The following is a 20,142-nucleotide window of genomic DNA, read 5'->3' as shown; positions in this document are numbered from 1 at the left end:
TTTGGATGAAAAAAAGTTTAAATTATTAGGTAATCATTTATATGAGCAAAAGTTTAAAAAAAATTTTTTTCTTCACTAACTTTTTTTAAATTATAGTTCCTTCTGCAATTCATCACATTAAGCAAGTCGCTCCATACAATAACAACAATTCACCACACTTAACAATGCATTTAATAATAAAAAACGCATTTATCTCTTATATGAAGAGTGGCAGTCTATCGAAGCACTCAAATCTCTATTTAAAACCAAGTACACACCCACACACACACAAAGCAAACAAAACTACAAGTCATTGCAGAAATCCATAAATTTCAAGAGGAAGTGCTTTATAGGTTAGGTTATGCGAGTGTGGTGAGCAAAGCGAGTAGTGCGCCACTCAAGTATGAAGAGGAGGCTCTTAAGAAAATTGCAATTTTCCACACAAAAGTGTTAATGTAAAGCGAGCGAAGAAGTATAAAGACGGCGCAGCGCATATACATTCATACAAACGGTCATTCGGTGGAAGAATGGCGGAATTTTTTAGTAGAAACAAGGTATTAAGGAAAGTTTTTAAATAATTAAATTAAGTTGAAGAAATATTTCCGTCAAATACTTTTTTTTTAAGTAAAAAATAATCATTTTTAGTGGCAACACTGCTTTAAAAAAATTACAGACTTACAATACGGCTACCAAATAAAAGCTATTTACGAGTACTTTAAATTCAAATATTGAAAATTGTTTTTTACTTGTCGAAGGCATTTTTTAAATAATAAATTTAAAAAAACATAATTTTAAAAAAAATTTCGAAATCGAAAAAAAAATTCAAATGTAATATTATTTGCATATGTATGCGCATTTGGTTTTACAAAATAGCATAACTATAAATTTCCGCTCTTTAAATACATAACTTCAGTGGCCGCTCATAGTCGGCGCCCGCCACAAAACCTCTCCAACCGCATGTTGAAACAAAGTGCATGTGTATTTTCGCTTTTATGCAAATACAATTTCAAAGCACCACTTCCTGTCATTTGCCCAACTAACTGCGCTTTGCTGCCGGCATACACTGCTGCCTGCACGCGTCACATATCCTTTGGCGCAAAGGCAACACTAACAACACGCTGCAAGCTCTGCACTTGGCCAGGCCACACACTCCTGGCCGGCGCTGCCCACTCAACTCAATCAAGTCGACCAAAAATGTAAATGAAATAAATTTCCGCAACCAAATTCACACTGCAAAGCTAAAAGCGGCTTTGGAGCGTAGTTCGAGTGTATTTGATTGCAGCTGGCTGGCTTTGTTTGTATGTACATGTATGCGTGTTTGTGTGTGTTTGTATGAAAGAAAGGACGACGACCACTTGTATGCTCATTTAAAATTGTTAATTGAATTTTAAATGTATGTAAGTGTGTGTGTGCGTGTGTGTCTACCTCTACAAGTGCATATTTCTATACAGACATATATGTATGTATGTAAAATACTTATTTACATACTGTGACCAATGGAAATTCTAGTGCAATTAAGCCTCACTCGAACTTCTCGAACGCAAAATTTCAAAAACCCAACAACAAGCATAGAAACAGCACTCGAAAAGTATTGCTACAATTGTGCGTATTAATCAGCGTATATATGGTGGCGATATACATATACATATACATATATGTATATACATATGAGCAACCCTGCGCAGTATTGGGCGAAATAAGCGCTAAATAATGGCAGATAATCTGAAAAGGTGGTAAAAAGGATCAAAGCAGTGCGCTGACCTTCGGGAACTGCCCATGTTAGCCCCTTTACAGAAACCAAGTTCAAAATCGCAAAAATTGAGGCCTATTTTAAAGCAAAGGACAAATCATGCTACAAAAATAGAATCGAAAGTTGGAGGGAAGCTATAATCCGTGTATACACTTGAAGGGAACTTTGTTGAAAAAAACAATTTTGCCGAAAAAATAATAGTTATTCTCAGCAACTATCCCACTAATAGCTGATCTACAGCAGCCCATCCAAGTATTCTGACAGGATTATCAATTATGTATTCATAACAACTAGTAACACCTTTGTTTAATTACACAATCTCAAGTGGATAACTTTGTCCCAGACTCTTTCAAGTACTTTTGCTCTCAGCGCTTATTCAGCTTAAGTAAATGATTGCTGAACAGCGCGCTGAAAGTCAAGATATGTACAATCTGGTGTTAAGTTTCACTTTAACTCGCTTTCATTAGGCTAAGTTCTTCGAATTCGAATTTGATACAACACTGCCGTGTAAAGTTTGTGCTCCACAGAAGGGTGGCGAGCCTTTGCTGCAAAGCCAATTGATAAGTCTGTCTCTATAGTCGCTTAACACTGCCTTCTCTAAGTTTACATAGAAAGAATCTCGACACCATTTATTGCAGCCCAACTGATAAGCCTGATTATCTATGGATATTGCCATCATAATTTTTAAACGTTTGGAGACTCTATATTACTTTTTCCATTAGTTACGCAATCTAGAATAACAATCCGAGAAGAGTTCTCAATAAACAGGAATATAAATAAAACCTTTAGAAAGTGTTATGAAACGTCATCTTAGAGCCGCAAAGCGTTTTTAGTTGGAATGAGGTGAAGACTAAAGCACACATAGTCAAAATAAGTCTGAGAACATAGTAGAAGATAAAGTAATGATCGCATCCTGTAATTGGAATACTATAAAGAAAAAAAAATAGTCTTAATTTATTATATATAATAATCCCCGCAAATCAAATAAGGCTGTGTAAAGTGACGTTGAGCAATACCATAAACTCCGCCAGGACCGGGAAGGACCTCTCCGAGCTGTTCAATACCAAACGAGGCTTCAGATAAAGCGGATCCTTATCACGCCGCCTACGTCATGTCGTCCGAATGGATAAAAACACTCCAGCTCTGAGACTCCAGCTCTGAGGAGGTACCCGTCAGGGAAAGCAGAGGAATAGGAAGATCTTTTAATGCTAAAATTGAGGTTATATAATTGGATTGTTATGTTGACTAAGGCACTTTCTGTGCCTTTATTACTATATTTCCATAATATCGGCTTTGTAAACAACATTGGTGTAGCAAATTTCATTGCATAGTAAAATTTTAAAACCGGGTCTATCTCCTACACCTAAGTGCTTAGCGTATGTATAAATAATTTCTCGCTTGTAATACAGATAAACTCTGAATATAAAAAGCTTTAAGTAACAGATTGAGTTGAGTTTTATAAATCTTTAGCAGAGTACTGCAGGTCAGAAGGGACTTTCATTCCTTTCAACTAATGAAGTCAAATATTTTATTAAATTCACTAACGCCAGTCCTGCTTCCCTGCCATCTTACGTTGTTTGTATGCGTACAGAGTAGCCACTCATGCACTGAGTTATCAAAAGCGCTAGTAAATTATCACTTCACATAGCAAATGCAACACTGCTGCCGCTTACCCCGAAATACTCGCAAGGAATAACCACACAAAATTCAAGTGGCAGCAACTGGCAGCAGCCAAACAGACAGAAATATGTGAAAACATTTTATATAACTGTAAATATGTGTAAGCATATTGCTGCTTGTCTCCAAAATACGACGCTGCTTGCTCCCCGACAGCCATAAATTTTCTCGTGTGCGGCCATTTATAATTTTTCTTATTTTAAAATATAAATATTACCATTTTGCATAACTTATTTGTAGTTTTCATTTTCCACAATTTTTCGCATTGCAAAACGCCATCAGAGCAAGGATTACGAAGGCACAGCCCTTGGAATGAGCAATCAATTTTTTTGTTGTGCTTGCTCGTTTTCCTTGTTTTGCGTGGCTTTAACGCTGCTACTTGCCTTTCTCGGTGGCTCATCGACTTGTGTTTGAGCAGAACTCCGCAGCAGCTCAGTATATTTCCGGTTAGCATACAAATCGCTTTACGCCACAGCAATAACAACAACCACAAATACGTATATATATATATGTATATGGCAAGGCAGCAGTCAACAATTGGCGGCATAACCCGGCTCTCGACCCCGCCTGCACCTTTTGTTGCCATAAATTCGGCTAGCAAAACTCTGGCAACCTTTACTCCAATCTGCTGTCGTTATTGGTGTGCGCCCATGTGTACGTCGGGGCCATTCGTAGTTAAGGCAAATGGAAAATGTCCATTTTTAGCAATTTACATTTCGCCTTTTTATTTCTCATATTTTATTTTTGTCGTAGAAAAGTTTATTTCTATTTTATTTTTTGTTGTCCGATTTTTTATATTTATTTTATTTTTTAGAGATTTTTATGTTTACCGCTCCACTCCTGGCGCACCATCGTCGGTTGTTATTGACTTCTCACTTGTCTGTTGTTCGTCGCGCGCCGGCAACGCTGCTCATTGTGTCCATTCGCGTAAATGTGGAGAATATATAGGAAGTACTACAAGTCCAGCCGTTGTGTGTAAAAAATATGATATTATTTATATAAAAGAGACAAAATACTTACAAGCGTGTCGAACAAGGAATGCCGGTGGGTGGGTTAAAAAGCGGGAGAAATTTATGTGCAGCCATTACTTTTGTTGGAAACAATCGCAAATCGAATATCAGCGAGTTGTAATCAGTGTGTGAGCTGATGAACGTGAGAGGAGTGAGTGGAAGGGATAAAATATCATTGTTGTTGGTTGAAGGTTTGAGTCGTCGAGGTCGGTGTTATTATTAGGAACCTTAAGCAATATAAAAAGCAGATAGAAGTCCTTAGTGTATATCGATATTTCGATATTTTGTCGATGAAAATTGATAGTGCTAAACACAAACTCCCTAAAAAACTTCGTGAATAAAGAATTAGTTCGATACTTTCTCGCTTAAAACCACGACCTTAAAACATAAACTCCCAAAATATGCTTTAAGAGATAATTCACTCGATTTTTATCGATAAAAGTCGATAGTTCTTAACATAAACTCCTAAAATATGATTAAATGTGAAATTATAAAATATATATTGCAAATATTCATAAATGAAAAATTAATAATATATTTTGTGGATAAAAGTCGATAATTCTTTACATAAACTCAGAAAATATATATCAATGGAGAATTAATTCGATACTTTGTAGTTAAAAGTCGATAGTTCTTAATACAAATTCACAAAATATGCATGAATGGAGAATTAATTCGATATTTTTCGGTAAAAGTCGATAGTTCTCATCGAGAAACTTACACTTATAGCTCCAATTTATAAGAGTTATATTTTTCTGGCTTCACAATGACCTGTATGTAGTCGCCGTCAAACTTAATCTGTACTAACCTAACCTAACTCCGAAAAGTTTCGTGAATGCATAATGAATTCGATATTTTATCGATAAAAGTCGAAAGTCCTAAACACAAACTCCAAAAAACTTCGCCAATGAGAATCAATTCAACATTACGTCGATTATATGCATTAGCTTTAAACATAACCTCTTAAAATATTTATGAGTGTAGAATAAATTCGATATTTTTCCGATAGAAGTCGATAGCTCTCCATGAAAAACTTACACTTAAAGGTTCGAATTACAGGAGTTCTATTTTGGTAGCTTAGCCTAAAATAGCCCTACCCAACCCCGAAAAATTTCGTGAATGAAGAAATAGTTCGATATTTTGTGAACAAAAGTCGAAAAACCTGAACTTAAACTCCCAAAAACTTCGTCAGTTAAGAATTAACTCAACAGTTGGAAAAAAAACCTTGAATTTTAAATACAAACTAACAAATAATTCATGAATGAAAATTAAATTCGATGTTTTATCGATAAAAGTCGAAAGTGTTAAACATAAACTCACATAAAATTCGTGATGTTCTTCAAGAAGGCCTATATAATCGATATTTATCGTGCGTATGATGCTAGAAAATATACCATTACTTTTAACTAGAATATCGATTAATATTTCATGGCAAAGAGCAACAAAAACCGGTCAATCGGTTGGAAAACATAATAAGAAAGCCCATGCGAGTTGACTCCTACAGAAGGTGGGAAGTGAGCAATAGCTGGGAATACAGGTGACTCACTGGTTAGGACTTACAAATATGTATTCATACTTCAGAAAACAATAGATGCTTTAGGATTTTTGCTAAGCTATCACATATATCAAACAATGGTAAGAACCTTAAACCTTCGATAAAGAACCTTAATAATCGCAATACATATAAAAACCAAGTACTTTCTCGACAGTAGAACAAAATTTACAATTCCGAAATTGACCACTAAGTAGTCATAATTTAGATTTTGATGAGTTGACTGGTGCTCGAGTTAGATCCGACGATCGAGATTTACTTTATCCACATAAAAATAATTGACGTGATTTTTCCGCGTCTTCTTGTTGGTTATATTAGCAACTACAATCCTTTATAAACGAAATATCTCTGTCGCAGCTCAATCGATCCCTTCGGGATAACGTCTTCAAATTCGACACCAATTCCTTCAATTTTAGGTAAAATTTCTTCTGTACAGTAGCCTCTAAAGCTCTCATCAAACAAATAGCTGAGCAACACACTTGCATTCACCTATAAATTGATCGCTACTACTAATCGCTCTACCATCTCGTCCTCATATACATATATACAAGTACGTGTGCCGCTACTCCGGCTTCCCTTTCATCCCATGTTCTTCACACCGCCGCAGATAAAATCCAGCACGCTGCTTGGCATGGCAAATGGCTTAATATCGTTTCGCATGATATGTGTCGCGAGTGTGCGATGGAGTCTTCAGCTGATGCAAATTCCTCGTACACACACAAGCGCGCACTTCAACTCACACAACTAAACACTCCTTGCAGACTTCATTTGAGAGGAAAGAAAAGCAACAAAAAGGATTAGTCGAGGCACTCTTGTGTATGCGAAACAGCTTAATAGCACACCAAAGACGACCGCAGCAGCAGTAATAGCCAAGCTACGCGGTCGCTAGAAAGCAAAGCGGGTTTCTATTCGCGCAAGGGTGACTCGATAAGTCTGTGGCTTCTTTTTACCATCGCCAAAGAAGTTTGATGTTGGAGTTTAGTAACTAAAGCTCGGTGACTTTGTCGAAGAAAGACGCAAAAAATTAGATCCAGTTCTATAAGAAACTTGAGCCAAAATTTAGAAAGCTTTTTCCGACGGTTAACCGAAAAAATTGAGGTTGTGGGTTTGAGGAGCTGTTTGACGTTGTTTGAATGTAGTATTTTCATGCTACTAGAGTCCTGAACACAGTTTTTTCGATAGAGTTTCGAGTAGTATCTTAAAAGCCCCATATTTTGTATAAGTCTACTAGAACGATGCATAAACCCATTAATATTGTGGTAGGACGTTGTCAAATATCTTTGAACCATATCGCCGTTTTTTACTTTATCGCATAAGTTCGTAAGCACCAACTAAACAAAGTCAGATCGAAGCAAGGGTTTTTCTGTATCTTCTTTCTGATGGTTCAGAGTACTTTCAGTTTCGTTGGATTGAATTGGCGTATGGATTTATGAATTCAGTCTCCCTATATGATTGACATTACGCTGCTACTGGCCTCGACAGAAAATAGGTAGAGTATGGACTCCATCTGAATCCCACAAACTCTTCTACGTTTACTTTTCTCTTTCCATTAAGTTTGTTCGAGGTTTCGGTATTAGAGGCGAACGATCTAAATGATTAAGCTTCTTAAATTTTAACAGTAGTCTCTCCTCTGGCAGTTCAAAGTACTGTTTTATCCCGCCGAGCACGTGTGCGTGTGACTCTCGGTTTTCAATCAGGCATTACCATGCAAAGCACGTTACTCCACGCTTGACGCGATTGCTGCTGGGCGTTGCTACTGCGCGCCGATTGCGGCACAGCTCGCACTTTACTAAGGCCACTACACTTAGCATGTGCTCGACTAGTGCAAGCGTATCAGTCAACCAGTCAGCTAGTCAGCCAGCCAAACAGCCAACTCGCTCGACAGCCTGCACTGGGGGCATACGAGTTCGTTATCTCGCAGGCAACACTTCATTGCTGCTGCCGCTGCTGTGGAGCTTCATGTATCAAATGCCGGCTTTTGCATTGGCATTGTTATTGCAACCACGCGCACAAACTCGAGCTCGTTGACGCTGCCATCAACGTCGCACCGTGTACACAACACATTGCCACACAACTGTGGCACACAGGCGTCGTCGTCAATTGCTGCCGTCACCACCAGCGCGCATTGGATTTCTTTGTTACTCCTTCGGTTAGCGCTAGGCTGTAAGCTTTTTGTTGCTGCTGTTGTTGTTGCGCTATTTTGTGCAGTCATGCATCCGCTATTTATGCAGTGCAAGCGCGCCGCGTTGGCAACTCCACCAATAGCAGCCGGCGTTGCGGCCGCAGCAGTAATCAACGCCAATCTTTTCGCTTACTTTGATTTTTACTCTCGCCACAAGCGCCGCGTTGCAGCAACATGAATTTGCATTTTTTTTCTTGCAACTTTGTTGGTTTTTCTACTGCTGTTTATGCTATTGTTTTCCTCTTTCTTAGTGCCTTAGTGTTTTTAATTTTATGCGGCGTGCCAGTCGGTGTCAGCTGCTGCTTGCTGCTAAGCTGGTTGCCTTGTGCAAAATAAGCACAGAGTCCGCAGTCCACCAGCGCCCACTGTCCTCGCATATTTATTGTTATTATTAGTGTTGTCGCTTGTGTCGCTCATTTACATCGTTTGTCGCTTAATCACCGCTAAGTTGTTATGATCAGCATTTGCACGCGGTCAACAAAGCATTTAGCGACAGACGAATGCAGTACGCGCCGAGTGCGTATGGTTTGCGGCTTAAGTGCGTGCTTGGCTCGCACAAAAGTTTAGCTATTTTTTATGGCAGCTACTCTTCTACGCGCCGCACCAATTTCGCAGACGCGCAATGCGTCACTCGGCACTTGGGTATTCGTACGAACAAAGCACGCCTGTGGTCACAAAGCACGCGTCTGGTCATTCACTTGTCAAGTTGAAAAAGTGGCTATTAACACTATCAAGTTCAAGTGTACACTTGCATGCTTTGTACGCTATTTCGTACGTTCTGTACCAGTCTCTAATTCTCAAGTGGTTTATGAAATATTTTAAAGACCTCCAAAGCGTGCTATAGTGCAACTCTGTGCTTGCATTTAAGTAAATTAACACAGCTGATTGGACTGTTAATCAACCCTTAAACAAAATCTTCTTAAATCATTCGTTGGAACCTCTGGAAACTCTAAGACACTGTTCGTGGTATCTTCGCAATAAAGTATCTTCTGACGTTTATGGTTCTGAGCTCAGTCGAATAATGGTTGTTATCGGTGTCTAAGAAACAACTCTTAGATTCTTGTGACTGTCAACTGGTGTCTTTCGTGCTTCTTAAGACCGCTTCTTTGAGATTCTTGTGACTGTCGTGGACTGCACGTATCTTTTTCAATTTTGCGTCTCTCTGTTTTTAAAAATGTCCGCTTTAGCCTTAACTCAGTGTTTTTTTTTATTTTACCACCTTATGTCCTGCCTTTGAATTAGAGTCCAAAATATTAATATATGTCAATTAGAATATCTTCAACGAAGTGCCTAACACTCGGCATGTTGTGGCTTTCAGTCTTCTCTTGCTTCAAAGTGCCTTCTTCATTCTTAGTTCTTAGCTGGCTAGTTATCTAAGTTGTTACGGTGGACAATAGCCGACTATTCCGAGTACCTGATGTCTATAGCCTCTCTTACTCCTCTTTTACTATCTTCTTTTGTGACTGTCTATAGCCGCTCTTACTCTTTTACTCTCTTCATTGACCTGAAAATAATTTTGTGATTGTCGAAGTTCTGATGCTCCACGATTCCTTCTTCATTCTTTGTTGTTATAGGCTGGTTACGTGAACTTTTCGAGTACTTGATATCAATAGGCTATCTTACTCTTCTTTTACTCTGTTCATTAGCCTGATTTTTGGCAATTTTCTCGCTTTTTGCACAATTGCCAATATTCAGTTGTTCTTAAAATTTTCCAATACAAAGCCCCTCATTACAATTATAATATCTTCTCGAAACCCAATTCAACTTGGACTCTTTCTACGTATCTTTTCATACTTTCTTGCCTTCATTCTCTTAGCAAACATTGTAGAAATGCAACACTGCTCAACTCGATTTTCATTATATCTAATTAATTTTAAGCAAACTACAGTTTTTAGCTCATATTTTATACTTTTTCTAATTTTTCACTTCCTTTTTCCTGTGTTTCTTCTTTCTTTCTACTATTATTTGCCCGACGTGCCGTAATATTTCCATGCTCAAACTCACATATAAATAATTGAGATCCATAAAAGTATCTGTCACATCCTTATGCCGTCAATTTTCTGCCAACAGCTCAGGCAATCGTAAGGAGTTCCGCGTCACACTTTATTATTGCAATTTTCTTTTGCATTTTATGCACATTTATCACATAAATTTCGCTCATACGTCATAGAGAACGTATAACCCATATATTCTATGCATGCTTAAATTGCCGAGGGGGCGGCGTTTGCGGCGCAGCGGCTGTGATTTGCCTAGTGCCGGTGCAGTGGTGAGTATTGAATATTGGCGCATATGCTTCATTGCTTCGATTTGAGCGCTAAACGATTGATTGGCATATGCGGGTTAAGGTTGTGCGAATTGATGGCAATTGCAAAAGTGAGTTTATAGCTTCAATTGAAATAAAATGCCTGTGTGGGATAGTAAATAGTCATGGTAGCCAGCTTGGGTTCTTTTATATTTATGTAATGTACAATGATTTTGTTTATAAATTTTATGCGCGCTTCTCCTCTCCGATCGGTGTTCCAATACGCCGCTGAGATGAGGCAAGTAACTAACAGAAACTGCAAAAATTCAGCATAATTCATTAAGCGTCATTAGCGACACTTTAAAGTAATTTTGTACTGAGTGTTTAATTGTTTAAATGGAAATATAAGCGCATTAACACAGGGTGTTTCGAAAATCATACAATGTTTTCGGACAAAATATGTAATTTTAACCCATAGAATTTTTATTACTTATGCTAAATATGCGCTCTACGGTAAAATAAATAGTTTTTGAAAATCCCATTAATTTTTGTAACTATTTAAAAACAATACAGGGCGACACAGGTGCTCAGTTTTATTTTATTTACGAAAGAAAAACCAAAAATGCACTCCTAGTGTGGAATAAATATTTCTTAAAAGTCATAATAATTTTTTAGCTATTTTGAAACAATACAGGGTGACACATATGCTAAGTTTTATTTTTTAATTACGACAGAATAAAACTATACTTGGGAAATAACGGTTAATAAGCTATTGTTCTTTTTACGACTTTTTAAATGTTAAAAAATACAGGGTGTCACATTTAAAAGATGTTGTTAAATATATTATTTTTTTGTTTCAAATTAATATATAGTGACATGTAATTCAGTCAGATCAGAACCAATGATTATCGGAAACAATTCAAAAAAACATACGCAGGGTGACACAGGTGCTCAGTTTTTTTAATTACAACAGAACTAAACTATACTCGATAAGTAAGGTCAATAAGTTATTATTATTTTTGAAGTTTTCAAATGTAAAAAATACAGCGGGTTACATTTAAAGGTAGTTGTAAAAAATATTAGCATTTTTTAGTATCAAATTAGTACATAATGACTTGTAATTCAGTCAGATCAGAACCAATGATTATCGGAAACAATTCAAAAAAATCAGAAAAAAAATCTGAAGCTCCTATATTTACAGACAAAAATCTGTGTGTTTTAAGTTTCACTAAAGGCATTGACCTTTACAATTCTATACCAACAATATTCTAGAAATCTTTAACTAATAAAACATTGGGGGAATCGAAGGTTTCGAAAGGGATGCCAGATTGGAGCATTCGTACGATTTAAGCTTCTCAGTGGAGGTCGGCTTAGTATAACGAAGATGAGTCCATCGTGGTAATAAATTGTTACCGCTTGGACCACTAAAATAGGAAGCAAATCAAAAATGTAAAATATCTGAAAACCCCTCGCAACTGGAATCGAATTCGGGATTGAAAAGACTTCAAAAATTGTCCTCCTTGTATCTAATAGCTGCAGCAAGTCATCCCAGCAAGTAGCAAAGTTTAAGAAATTTACTAGGGTCGAAAATAAATTGTAAAAATGTAACATGTTCTTAACTATTATGCCTTGTAAAATTTTACTGATAAAAATTCGTAACACAGATGCAAAAATCATTTATAGCCCATAATGAGGGGTGAAAATATAGCAATGTGGCAACTTTACTACGGCCAAAAATTAGTTATGAAAATATAACAATATGGCAGCTTCCTTTGTATTATGTCATGTAAAATTTTTTTATTAAAAGTTTTTGCAACCTTAAAAAAATCTCAAAAATAATTTATGGTTGAAAGTAAAATGTAAAAATGTAACAATATGGCAGCTTTCTACCAACTATGCCTTTTAATATTTTACAAAATGGCAACAACATACAATTTTTAATTGCTTGAGCGGCTATCTTGTACTACCATTAAACAATTTGTGCTCGCCTGAAACACCCTTTATGTAAACTAAGGCTAACATATATAAAAGTAATTATAAATGCACGTCGTAGTTTACAGTTATTAATGTTAACTTTGTCGCTATAACGTTTTTAATAGTTATTGCGATAGTTATTACAACCAACCACCATGTACAATGACTTATAGCCATGTCCAACGACCAACTTTTGCCTCATTTCTTTTTTCTGCCTTACAAGCTGCCACTATAGCGAATACTCGCTGGCGGTTAATTAAAAATTACCCAATGACTAACCAAATGGCAGACCGAGCGACACACCGACAAATTGACCAGCCCACTGCCAATGTGAAAGAGCCAGCAGATTAATGTTAAATGAGCACTAACGGTATATGTGTGATAAGACTGAGTGTGGGGAAATTATGCGCCACACAGGCGACAGTGATAGCGCTAGAGTAAAAGTGTGCGGTGAGAGCAACTGTAGTTAAGCTTATAATGGCGTGAAAGTGATACTGGCGGGTGAGGTGTGATGTTGCGACAGCGATGCTGGCGTGCCATTGTTTGTTTGGCATAAATTAAATTATTGCGCGCAATTTACAAGGATCAAATCATTGTTGCTATTTGTGTGTGTATGTGTGTTCGCATAATATGGCATATTCACATATATAATCATAGCTCTGCAGTTAAATGGGTGCGCGTGTGCTTGTTGTTGGGCAAGCGGTCATTCGTGCCACAAGCAAATGCATATAAATTAATAAAATTGATTTAAAACAATTTGACCACGACCGCAAAACCGCAAAAACAACTATAAATAAACGCAAATGATAATTGTCGGGAAAAAGCAAACAAAAACAACGCGCATTGCACTGTAATATGTGAGCATTTATATTTATATATGTATGTACATGCCGGGAAAATAGTAGTTTAGATTGCGGTTATTAATATTTAAACAAGAAAATGGTGGCAGCATTTTGGTGGTTAAAATGTGGTAGAATTTAGAAAAGTTAAGCCAAAAATAAAAAACTACAAAAAAATCTTCATACAAAAAATTGAATTTGATGGGTCAGTTTGTATGGCAGCTATATGTTAAAGTGGTCCGATCATAACAATATGTATGGAGACTGCAGCGCTGCCTTCAAAAATAGTTTATGGTAAACTTCGTGAAAATATCTTGTCCAATAAAAAAGTTTTCCATACAAGAAATTGATTTCGGTAGGTCAGTTTGCAGGGCAAGTGTATGCTATAGTGGTCCGATCTGAACTATATGTTCGGAGATTTTAACATTGTCTTGAAAAATAATTCATACAGAATTTCGTGAAGATATCTCATTATACAAAAAAGTTTTCTATATAAGCACTTAATTTCCAACGTTTAGTTTGTATGGCAAGTATATGCTATAGTGGTCCGATCTGAACTATACGTTCGGAGATTTTTACATTGTCTTGGAAAATAATCCTTACAGAATTTCGTGTACATATCTCACCATAAAAAGAAGTTTTCAATACACGAACTTGATTTTGATGGGTCAGTTTATATGGCAGCTATATGTTATAGTGGGCCGATTTGAACAATTTCTTCAGATTTTGTACCGTTGCCTTGGGCACTAATATATGACAAATTTCGTAAAGATATCTCATCAAATAAAAAATCTTTCCATATAAACACTTTCGAACGTTTAGTTTGTGGACAGCTTTCTTTGAGAAAAGCGCTTTGCATTTGAAATATTAAAACGCGGTTTCATATCTCACTTAAGGCATCGAAGAATGGTGAAGGATCAGAATACCTCAGTAACGAAACTGTGCTAAACGAACTGCAATAATAAAGCTTTTTTACGAACAACATGAGTTTGAAAATAAGGAATTAATCAGGCAAACCAATTGTCAACAAATCCTTTTCATTTTATACGCTAAATTTAAAGAGCTTCAAAAAGCATATGACTAAATAATCCCTTGCCTTGCTACGTGCAAATTATTGCTGAAGTAATATCAACGTCCAACGCTGCTCCAACGCCAACAAAAGGTCAACAGAAACTGTCAGAAAACCCAACATTTGTGGTTAGCATAAAATAAATCCACTATTTTTATTCCTCTGGGTCATTAAAGGCGCTCGTACAACACCTCCAAACATATGTATGTATATATGTGCGGGTGGAAAGTTTTTTGTCACAGCAGAAGCTGGAACTAACATGCGTACATACAGAGTTGCACAGGCCAGTGCGTTGACCGCAAAGTCCGGTGCGAAAGGGATAAAGGGTGAGGGATAAATTTGCAAGTGCCAAACTATAAAGGATAAAACTATATGGCTATAAAACTATGGGTGGTGGGAGTGTAGAGTTGCCTATAGCTACATACATATCAGCAATCACCAAGTGGCCGTTTTTGCGGCGTTGCGGTTAGTAGGCAATAAAATTTGATTGATGACGCGCTCTTTTTTATTTTTACATACATTTTTTAAACTAAATGCAAGAAAGAGAAGAGAGAGAAATGAGCTTTTAACGAGATTAAAAGTTATGACAAAGCAAATATGTACTTGAAAAAAATTTATAAATATTTTTTCTTGTATTATAATTTTTTATCTAGCTCAGTAAATTGTTAAATTCTCACACATAAATTTTTGCTCAGATTTTTTTTACGGAATCTCGCGCTTTGATAAAGTTAAATATTTTCCTCACAATTTTTTTATGGCGTGATAACACTCATTGCATTTCCAATAAATTGCTTAGCAAAGCATTGCATAAATTTTATGTTCCACATTTCCTCCCATTCGCACTTTCGCAGTTGCACAAACAGCAGTTAGCTTGTCATAAAATAACTCTGCAGCAGTTGAAGATGTATTTATGCATGTAACCTAGCCTATCTAGATGGAGACAAGGCGTAGTCGACTATATGCAACCGTTGAAAAGCACAAAAAGAAGAACCGGGTAGTACTAACCAAAAGTCATATAACTTTTAATAAATTAATAGCTAAATTTAAAAAAAATAGATTTGCAAACGAAAAAATATAAAAATAAAAATACAATATATTCAGGATTATATCATTAAGATTTTTTACTAAAAAAATTTTAAAAATAACAAATGTTACAAAAAAAAATATATTTAAATTTAATTTATTTAAATTTTAACAATTTTTATTATATATATATATATTATAACATATATTTTTAAATTAAATTAAATTTAAAAAAAATTAAATTAAATAAAAAACCGTTAACTTTGGCCTTCACCAAAGCTATATTACTCTTCGTAAGTGCATTTTTTATAATATTGGTCTTGAACTCGATAAGTTTATTTGGAAGTTACACGCTATAGTGGTCCGGTCTGAAAAAAATCTTCGGAAATTGTAGCTTTACCTTGAAATAAGTAATCTGCACCAAAAGTCATAAAGATACCTTGTCAAATGAAAAAAGTTTTCTATACGAAGACTTGAGTCCGATCGATCAGTTTGTATGACAGCTATACGCTTTAGTAGTCCGATCAGAAAAATTTCTTTGGAGATTATACAGTTGGCTTTGAAAATAATCTGAGCCAAATTTCGTGAAGATATCTTGTTAAATAAAAAAGCTTTCCATACAAGAACTTGAGTTGGATCGGTCAGTTTGGTTCTAAAATCCGAGGGACCAGTTCTCATATACATATATAGACGGACAGTGGACATTACTAAATTTACTCTGTAGTTCTAAATGATTTTGATTTAAATAAAATAAAGCAAATAATGCCATAGAAAAAACTAATTATTTATGTAATCATCGAAAGTAATATATTTTCTTTTGAGCTTACGCTTCCCCTCTTCCCAGGGCACTAAAACTCACCATGCAGAGAAATGTCGAAGTTGTAACTAACGACTTACTCGCGCTAAGCGGAAATAGACAACTTTGCGCCAATACTGCGCAGCACGGAACACTCCACACTCCACGCTTGACTGCAGTAAATGAAAGAGAGAAAAGCAATACTCAATTGTCGGGTGGCAATAAGCGCAGCATAAATATAATAAAAATCGGAAGTTAGTGGAATATTTTTTGTTTTTAATTAAATTTCCGCTACTTGCAGTTGAATCCGCTTAACGGCGTTTAATTAAAAAGTTGCTTAGCATTTGCGCTTTTGCTGCTTCGCCTTTTAAGTAACAACGACGACGACAGGCATGCCAATAATGCACGAAAGGAGCAAAGCAACAGGAATACGCGCGCTAAGCGACTAACAATCAATGATGTGGAAAAGCGTGTTGAGTTGTAGCAATGATCAGAAACGGAAGTAAAGCGTAATTAAAAGAAGAAGAAAAAATGTACAAAATTTCGTGTTTGTAGAGAAATCGGTTCTTGGTAGCAGTTACTTGACTTTTTGCAGCTACTGTAGGTGGAATTGCAAAAAAAGTATTTGAAGTAGATAAACAAGTTGTAGTAGCAATATTTTTATCAAGTGCTTTAAAAAACTTAAAAAAAAAAAGTTAAAAAAAAAAACATTAAAAATTCTTATTAGAAAATCTGGCAACAGTCAACTTAGGAAATACAGAATTTTTTACATATTTCAACTTTAAGAAAATATTTTTTGAGTCAAAATATATCCACTTAAAACCCCAAAAGTCTGTGCAAACTTTACTGTTTTGAATTTTAGGCGATCGTCAGTATCGATAGCGTCGAGAAAAGTTCTATGTTTCTATAAATCTTGATGGAAAGGAAACTTCGCAATCAAGATTTTTCAATCTGGCAGTGCTATATTCTTCCACTATTATTTTTCTATCTATTTGATTCTCTACTTTTCCTTACAATTAATAATTTCTAATTCAATCGACAGAACCCAAAGGGTTTACAAATATGCTATTTTTGTATAAAGCAAGGGTGTGAAACTTTACTAAAGAAAAATTTCGTATTTAGTTTTTCATATTTAATTTTTCTTTTCCTTACTATAAACTATTTCCAGTTCGATCTCTAAAACCAAGGACATTTATAACGTGCCTAGTTTTCTATCAATCAAGGTTGCGAAACTTAAGTCAGTTTTAAGAAGCTTCAATCAGCAAGGCTAGTCTTTCTTTCTAATATTATTTTTCTTTTTCTATTATTAACTTTTCCTTACTGTAACTGATTTCCAGTTCGATCGCCAGAACCTAAAGGGTATAGAACTTGTTTACTTTCCTTTCTATTAATCAAAAGTGTGAAACTTGACTAAAGGAAAATTTCGGTTCTAAGAAGCTTCAATCTGGCCACATCGTTATCTCTTATTATCTGTAGTAACTCAAATGTCGTACGAACGCAAGATTTCCAATGAATCAAAAGTAAGAAATTTTACTACAGAAAAAGTCGGATTTAAGAAGTTGCAGCTACTCTCTCTCTTTCTCTTTCAGTTATTTCTTTCTCTATTTTTTTATTTTCTCTTATTGGGCCATTCCATCTACATAATTTTCCCTGTTTGAGCATATAAGAGACAATACTATAAGTTTGAATCCTTCTTTCTCTCCCATTTAGTCTTAAGTTTAACATCATTTTATATCTATATTCAAATCTCTCACGTTTCTTCTCTCAATATAATATTAAATCATATTTATTATTTTCTCTTTACAGAGTTTGGGTATACTCGCCTCTATACCTGCCGGTCTACTCATATTATCGCTCTTCGGTTTGTTGTTATATCTGTTAACGCGTTGCTGTGATCGTAAGCCACGGAAACCGAGCGCACAGCGTTGCCAGAGTTGCACATTAGTCGTAATTACGTTGATGACATGTGCGGCCATTGGTTTGGGTGAGTAAAAAATATTATAAGAAAAAAAAACAAATACTGAAAAGCGCAGAACACTAACATAAAATATCGATAATCAATAAAGAGAGCAGTACAGCTTATGCGGAAATAGTAGCTCACAGACCGGCATCTTTTTATACTAAATAATTTGATATTCAACACCTTTCAACAGTGCAAAAATTGTTATTTAATTACAAATATATTCTACGAAGCGTCTTAAGTACTAAATGGAGGACTGTTTTCTTTCAACTTTGGCATATAGAGGGCGCTCATACGCAATAACATGTAACTAGTACCAGAGATGATTTACGACTAAAAAAAACTAATACAAATTTCAACATTTACGAGTACCATGTCATTTTTTACATATTTCGTTCATTCGATTTTTGGGTTTTGAAATTCTCAAATGGTTCAACACAAATTTTTTTTTTTTTTTTGGAATTTAATACTTAGCATACAATAAGGAGAAACTTAAATTCGTAGCATACAATAAGGCGTAAACAACTTAATAACCTAAGTCCGTCTTTGTTACATAACATATTAAAGCCCAAACTACCATATCTGGATCTACAATTAATGCTCATATTTCTTTAATTCAAAAGAAGGGAAACTATTTTTATCTTTTTCTATTTTATTATTTCTCCCTACGTTAACTTGAATACCTTCTTCTACCACATGCACCCTACTAAAAATATGTCATGTGAAAGATAAGATTTTCATTGGATAATTGCCAGCGCAAATATTTGGTAGATGGCACATTGCAGCAACAACAAAAACTATTTTCGTGAAAACATTGTAAATAAAAATATAAAAACAATTCGGTGCACATAAATATAAACTAAATGTGACCGAAAAGACAATTGAGAAGAATGCGAGCGCAAAAAGAAAGCAGAAAAAACTCAGGAAAAAGTAAAAATAAAAAACCAAAATAAATTGAAAAGGTAAAAATAAAAGGGAGTGCACAAAAATATCCACCAAAAATAGTAGAGTCACTAGGTTAGATATAAACAAAACTGCGTTAGCTGTGCGCAACAACAAATTCTACAATTCAACTCGCCAGAAAAAAGTGAAAATAAAAAACAAAAACGCACATAAATCCACACAAAGTAAGACCAGCCTCTCGTGCACTTAGTATAGAGGTTAACGACTGTTTTTCTGTCATTGTTAGTTGCTGTTGTTGCCGGGTTTACCATTTTTTACTACCTTTTCTACGCTTCTCTTTCACCTTTTACTTTCTCGCTTCAAGTATTTAGCTCAGTTTTTTTGTTTTGCGCTTCATAGTTTGACAATTTTATCGCCACTCCCACATCTTGCACGTGTGCGTGTGTGTGTGTGTGTGTACGAAGTCATTATTTTCCTGTGTTTTCTCATGCGTTTTTATCAGATAAATGAAAAGAGAAGTTTTTTGTAGCATACTTTAGAGCGCATAGCCAACTAGTGCTGCTGCGTTGGTAAGATTTACTGTTACTCTACGCTGAATTTGTGTGCTTTAAGTTGGCGCAGAAACATTGCATACTTTTAGGCGCTGTAGCAAATTTATTTCCATCAATATGTATATTTTGCCTATATTTAGGCGAATTGATTATTTTCTTTAATTCATTTGCTTCCTTACCAAAACGTATTGGAATAGCAATCATTATACTATACTCGAAAAACTTAAAATTTCCTAAGTCTCAGGCATAACGGTAGACAAACCGTTATATTTCGTACATATGTGCCTGACTGTAAAATAAATTGCTCTTGCGGCTTTCTTTGACTTTTCTCATAGCAAATGCATTTAATTGACGATAATTAATAGCAGACAATTTATTTACAATTAAACTTTTGACATTTGCTTGTGCCGACATGCATAATTGGTGTGCAATTATTGCGACAACAACAACAATAAGTAGTAGGATATGCAAGCCAAGCGGCATTTAGCGTTCAATTGATGAATACTCAATATGATATGGAGAAAAGGTAAAAAACAACGTTAGAGAAAAGCTTAAATAACTTAAAAACGGAAATTTTTTGGGTTAAAAAATAAAACAAAATTAAATATAAACAAAAATTTAAAAATAAAAAAAAA

The 20,142-nt window shown here is 35.5% G+C and overlaps 1 protein-coding gene and 1 long non-coding RNA gene across 3 annotated transcripts in view; one reads left to right on the top strand and one right to left on the bottom strand.

The window, feature by feature from the left end:
* The window catches only part of LOC108973890 (protein tweety-2), a 126,548-nt gene that overhangs the window by 48,652 nt on the left and 57,754 nt on the right, over positions 1–20,142 (top strand). For both annotated transcript variants that reach the window (XM_018941398.1, XM_018941399.1), the window contains exon 2: positions 17,900–18,077. In XM_018941398.1, the coding sequence (XP_018796943.1) occupies positions 17,900–18,077 (178 nt within the window). The remainder of the gene's footprint in view (positions 1–17,899; positions 18,078–20,142) is intronic.
* The window catches only part of LOC108973912, a 113,426-nt gene that overhangs the window by 56,146 nt on the left and 37,138 nt on the right, over positions 1–20,142 (bottom strand). The window lies entirely within an intron of this gene.

This window comes from Bactrocera latifrons, unplaced genomic scaffold (assembly GCF_001853355.1).
Source record: "Bactrocera latifrons isolate USDA-ARS-PBARC rearing strain unplaced genomic scaffold, ASM185335v1 scaffold_51, whole genome shotgun sequence".
NCBI lineage: Eukaryota > Metazoa > Arthropoda > Insecta > Diptera > Tephritidae > Bactrocera > Bactrocera latifrons.
Note: the sequence above shows the minus strand (reverse complement) of the source record. Positions and strands in the feature narration are given on the sequence as shown.